The sequence below is a fragment of the Pantherophis guttatus genome, chromosome 1 (genome assembly GCF_059756535.1).
Source record: "Pantherophis guttatus breed Tessera chromosome 1, ASM5975653v1, whole genome shotgun sequence".
Classification (NCBI taxonomy): Eukaryota; Metazoa; Chordata; class Lepidosauria; order Squamata; family Colubridae; genus Pantherophis; species Pantherophis guttatus.
The window spans coordinates 287,346,452-287,352,451 of record NC_142063.1 but is presented as its reverse complement, the minus strand read 5'-3'; the positions used below and the strand labels follow the sequence as shown (position 1 = coordinate 287,352,451).

Genomic DNA, 6,000 nt, shown 5'->3' with positions numbered 1-6,000 from the left:
GGAGGCTGGCGATGGTTTGGACCAGGAAGCTAGTTTAAAATGAGAACCACCTAAAAGGGTCCGTCTATAACCGGTCGGCCGTCTGAAATAAAAGACCAAGGCAAGGGAGCCTGCGAGCGAAGTGTAGTAACAATTTTCGCCCGCGATAACTGGCGGCGAACTGCAGCTGTGGCACGCGGGCCATTGTTTTTTTTTTTTTTTTTTTTTTAAAGACAGCGTTCTTCTAAGAAGGGGCGGAGCCGGCATTGGACGCGCCCCTTTCTACAGAGCACCCTTTGCTTTTCAAGTTGAAAGCCACTTTCGGAAAGTTCCTTATTCTTCCGCTCCTCGAAGTCCCAGTTAGAAAACCTCTCTCTCTTCCTTGCCGTCGGGAGGAAGGGAGGCGAAAGTCTTGTACCTCTAGTGGGAAGTAAAGGGAGAGAGAGAGAGAGGGAGAGAGAGAGAAGTTATTAACCGCTACTCTACCATCACTCGGCGTGCGGAAACTTTGCATCTGTGACCGGAGGAGGAGGAGGAAAAGTCGCATCCACGAACTGGACAAAGCGAACGGAAGGGGTGGAAAGGGCAGGAAAGCCCAGGGTTCATTGAGCAAGGCGGCTTCGGGGAGCGCGATGCGGAACGTTGCAGTCGAGCAAGATCATCAGCTTAGCAGCTAAAAGAAGCCAAGAAGTTTTTTTTTTTTTTTAATGGAATATATAGGAAAAGACGTCCAAGAGGGCTCGTCCTTGCGTTGAATTAATTTCAACACCGGTGTTGTGCCAGCAAAAAGAAGAGAGGAGAAATTTTTTTTAAAAAGCAGTTTTTAGGCAAGAAACTGAGAATTACCTTTAGCCCAACTGCTGCATTTCTTCCCCAACCCCGCACACACACACACACACACACTCTCGCTTGACTTGTTTGTTCCAGGGGTTTGCAATCAGAGGCTTATTAGCTAAACGCCCCCCTCCCGAAATCTGTGTCTTTCGCTCTCTGCCTCTTTCGAGTTGGCCCCAGTTGGCAGGCAGTTTGGGAAGCTGAAGCGTTCAGAGAGCACTTGACGTTTCTTTCTGCACAAACGTGATTGGAAAGATCGGGGCACCGCCGAAGGGCAGAATCGCCGAAGTTTCTCTGGATTTAAATCTCACCACCGCTGGGATCGCCTCTTCTTCCTAGCGACTTTTTCTTTTTATTCGGTTAAGAACGCCACCCTTCATTTATTCACAGCCCCCCTCCGGTCCTCCCTCTCTGTGCATCTGGGTGTAAGTGAGTGAGGCTGTGTTTATTTTCTTCTCGGAGCTTGGGAAGAAGAGGACGGGGCAACGAGACCCCTGGCTTGCCTGCTCCCCCCTCCACACACACACGCAAACACACCTTTCTTTCCCCCCCCTCCCCGCAACTCCTGCTCCGGGTCTGGGGAGGGGGGCTGTTTCACTCGGTTCCGACTGCTGCCTTGTGTGCGCGTCTGTTCGGAGGAGAGCGCGAGCTTCCCGGGAGGCAGATTGGCTGAGTCGAGTTCGCCAGCCGGGCTGAGACGCCTCCGTGGCCGACCCCTGCTTTTCTCCGGAGCTTCATCCTTCCCCCACTCGCTTCGAGGCCGCTGAAAGTGGGCTACCAACAACCGGGATTTTTACGCTCCTCGCTTTTTTTTTTTTTTTTAAACGGATCCACCATCTGAGGCTATCTGGGTTGCCTTTGGGTCTGGGCTTCTATTCTTCTCTGGCTATGAAGGTTCTGTCTTGAAGATGGAGACACTGTGGCTTTTATTCCTCTCGCTGGTCCCGGTGTACATCAGGGGACAAGGGGTCTATGGTAAGAGGCATGGTAGTTTTCGTCTTCGGAGGAAATAAAAGGGTGAGCTTTTTTGGGGAGGGGGAGGGAGGGAAGTAGGGATTGGAGAGCTGGGCTGTATAATCGGATCAAAGTTTTGGGGGTGTTTGTTTTCGGAAAGCACCTGCAGCGGAAGAAAGTAAACGATCGTGGGTAGAATTAAGGGTGGGGAAGTTCCCGATGCAACCCCATCCAGCTACTTTGTAATAATCTCTTGCCGCGGTGACTTCGCCGCCTTTCCTCTTCTCCAACCCCGACCCTCCTATGATTTAGGAGACCGGAGATGTTATATGCTTTTTTTTTTAAACCCTTGAAAAGCCTCCGTCTGAGCGGCGCGAGGGAAAAAAGGGAAGAAAAAAAAAAAGACATTCGAAGCTGCGAGATTCCGTTCGGTGGAAACAAACCAACTTGTTGTTCCTAAGCAGAAAAGGCGCCCTTTAAGAGCCGGTGGGCCATTCGTGCGTCTCCAGTCTCTGCTGGTCTTTGGGAAGACAAAGCTGGCCGGTCCACACCCCCCCCCCCCACACACTTTCCTCCCTTCCGTCCTTTCCTGTGCTTGTCCCCTTTTTTGGATCGCCCATTCCGTTACTAAAATGACCCCTTTCCCCTCTTCCTCCTTTGCCAACATGGATTTACTTGTCGACACGCGTTTCGTTTCAAAAGAGGGTTGCTAGGCTTGAGGAGCCTAGAGGGGGCAAACGCCCCCCCCAGCTCTTAAGATACCTTCCGATCTTGGTGGGGGAGGGAGGAGGAGAAAGAGGCCAACTATGCCTGGAAGAAGGACCCCTTCCCTTTTTGCCACGAGGCGGCGGGAGGTGTGATTCGGGGGCGGGGGGGCGACATTGCCTCCGGCTCGCGAGAAAGGCGTCCCGGTCCAGTCGTCACTGAGCTCTAGAGAATTTAAAATGAAGCGGGACGGAGCGAGCTCCGCAAAACAGCACAGCGCATGCACGGGCACTGTTGCTGCTGGGATCCCCCCCCTACTCTCCCGCCCCTTTTGCTATTCCCGGGAGTGGAGAGAGGAGCTTGGGGAGCGACGGGAAAGGCTGAAGGCTGGCGTTAGAGACAGGAGCGGGGGTGGGAACGAGCGTTCCCGCCTGCAGACCGAGCGTAATGGTTGGAACGAAAGATTAAAAAGGCAGTGAGGAATCTTTAGTACAGTAGTTTTCGTGGATCACGCTGTCGTCGTTGTTTCCCCCCCCCCTCACTTTTTAAAAAGATCCTCTTTTCATCGAGGATTGGGAAGGAGATCCGTTCCACAGAGTTAGTGAACAGGTTGGTATCCTGTTTTCAAAAGGATGCTCGTTCACACACAGGAACAGCCAACTTGGCACAGAAACAGCTGACACGCTTGTCAGGAGTACCCCAGAAGAATCACAAGATTATTTATCCCTTGGCAGTGTAAAGGCAAGGCAGTGTGACACACGCTTGCCTCCTCCAGATGCCAAGGATGGACCAGAGCAGTGTCACTATTCAGTCCCCGCCTTTTGCTTTTGTGTAGTGTATGGTGAAGATTTCAGCTTTCCAAGGCATAATAAACACCTTGCTCTTTTGAACAGCAGCCTTGTGTATCCATAGCTGTGAAATCAAGTTCTCCAAACTCCTCTTTCTCTCCATCCCTGCAGGTAGAAAAGTTAAGGATCCTAAACCTAATCTAGAACTTAATGGGGATCAACCCACAGGTCAGCTGGTTTTCCAATGGGTAACCTTTCCATTAAGATTGTAGTCCCCCTCCCCAATACAGCTAAAGTCTTTGTAGTCATTTTAATGATGCAGAAAAGGAAAATAAAAATAAAAGGGAATGGATTGTTCTCCTCTCCATCCACTGGGGCTACAATTGTCAATTTCAGTTACTTGCTTTCAATATTGTTGTTGTTTTTTTGTCTCTTATCCCCTCCCCCAATGCCTGGTAAGAAGAAGGGAGAATAAAAACCTAGAGGGAAATTACAAGACATGCCCCAGAGAAGTGAGATGGGGTATGTAATGTCTTGGTTGCAAAAGAAATGTTGTGTGTGCAGGTTTTCACATCCCCATGGGTATTTTATATGCTTCCAGCCAAACTTTTTATTTTTAATTAGCTTGACTGTTGCAGTCCAAGCAGAACTAGTGGTCTGGTTTTCTATTCTCAGGCCTCTTCAGGGTCTTTTAAGGCTGCCAATCTTCATACTTGACTGTATTCTTTCAGACTTATTTCTGACTCTTGCTTCTTAATGAATTTAGCCCCCTCTTCTCTTTCTTTCATTTCTAGATTTTTGTTTTTGCATTTCTTCCTATCTGTAGATGTTTAACTCTGGTATATTTCAGACACAGAAGAGGGGGCAGAATATACAGAAAAATCAAACAGAAAAAGATGCAAGTTTATTATTTAATCAACAGAGGTTATTTGTTCCTTCAACTGTTTTTTTGTCTTCTCTATTTCTCTTTCAATGGCTTATGGAGAGAATAAAACCATTTTATTTTGCAATTATATCTTTAATTGTGGTTCAGATGAGTAGAATCAGTATTCCACAAACTTTCCATGGTCAACCATCTGCAGTTCCTTCTTTTTCCAAAGCAGTTTTTAACCACTGCTAATTATGTTAGTTTCTGAAGAGGGAGCTATTAATGTTTTGTGCAATGTTGAACTACAGCTTTTTGCTCTGGAAGAAAAATCTAATCTAGAATTACAGAGTCCTGCCCTTCTACTCCCTCCACGAAATTTGAGCTGCAGCTGTAGTTTTGAGCTGAATGTGATATGAGGATTTGATGTTCTTAGTGGTTGACCCTTGTGACCCTGGAAATTTTGTGAACTGTTATGCATCAGCATATTCTCTCACCCAGGCATTACATTTGATACCAGAATGGTTATAAAAGGCGGCTAAGAAAGGATCCTTGTACACCTTGTCATGAAAGCTGTAAATATAATCTAATAATCTAATGTCAGATTAAATCACATTAAACTAAATGATATACCTATTGTGGACTTTTATAAAAGGCAGCTCCCACATTTAATCAGAATAGATGGAACAAATTAGATTTGTGCTAAGAGAAGCACTTGGACCACAGGCTGAGAAGAACCTGAAAAAGCTAGCTATATAAACTGATCTTTGACATGATGACCGAACAAAGTCTGAGTCTTTTCATAATCTTCCTTTCTTTTGCCATCCATTCATCCAACTTAAGTTGGCTACCAAAAATTTGCACACGTACCCCTTCCCTAACTGCTAAACACACCATAGCTGTGAAAGAGAACCTGCCAATCACTCTCTGACTATACTTGTCTTCCATGACCAAGTTCACCTGTGCATATGAAGTAGCTCATCACTCATATTAACAGATTTCTTGTGTAATTTAATTCCTATCCTTTTTTCAGCACTGGCTGTTACATACTTTGTGGAGGTCACAGAATGCCGTTTTATGTGGAAAGGAGGTTACCGCTGTAACCCTGAAGAAAAGTTAAACAAAATCCCTTCTCCCCTACAAAACAAACTGTTCTGCATGAATGACTTGCCATCTAATAGGGCTCCCATAGGAAGAGATTTAAAGTGGCAAATAAATCAGGGCCGGCTCTTCTATTGAATAGTGTGCTACAGTTTTGCTAGGCGCCTGGATTCGGGTATTGTGAACGAGCAATAAATCTAATGTATCTTTTACTGTGTTTTTACTCTCAGGAAGGGAAGCCCTGTTTGGCTTACTTGCCACAAAAAACTTGGGCTGACCTTAGGTATTCCGCATCTTAATTGGACTGGGCACCATTTGTTATTCTGCGGCAGGCCGCAAGATTTTGTCAGCTGGCCCTGGCGGGTTACAGTTTTGATAAAAATGACTCCTGGGAGAGAAATAAATGAGTAAAAAAAATACACACACATCAGACAGAAAAAGCCCTTTTCATTGTTTTCTCTCCATAACCTCTTATTTTGGATAGTTGAGAATTCTGTAATGTTTTGAAAGGCTGTGATTGACAAGGGTGGGCTGTATTTTAGAGAGAGAACTTGCAGTGAAGAGTGACAGTTCAGAGACAGAACTCTCTGATTCTGTGTGAACTGGAGGGCGACACATCTTGATCAGGAGGCTTCTGAATCTTACTGGATTTTCATGCCAGTAATGATTATCTGCCAAAACTAGATTGTACTGTGTTAGCGAAACAATACATTGATGTCAACTCTAATTATTTATTAGAAAAGTGGGAATTATGAAAAGATCTTTGGAAACTTC

General features: G+C 46.1%; 1 protein-coding gene across 2 annotated transcripts in view; it reads left to right on the top strand.

Moving 5' to 3' along the window:
* The first annotated feature begins 314 nt into the window (after positions 1–314).
* Positions 315–6,000, top strand: part of MDGA1 (MAM domain containing glycosylphosphatidylinositol anchor 1) — a 312,822-nt gene continuing 307,136 nt past the window's right edge. For both annotated transcript variants that reach the window (XM_034428035.3, XM_034428036.3), the window contains exon 1: positions 315–1,788. In XM_034428035.3, the coding sequence (XP_034283926.1) occupies positions 1,722–1,788 (67 nt within the window). In that variant the 5' untranslated portion in view covers positions 315–1,721. The remainder of the gene's footprint in view (positions 1,789–6,000) is intronic.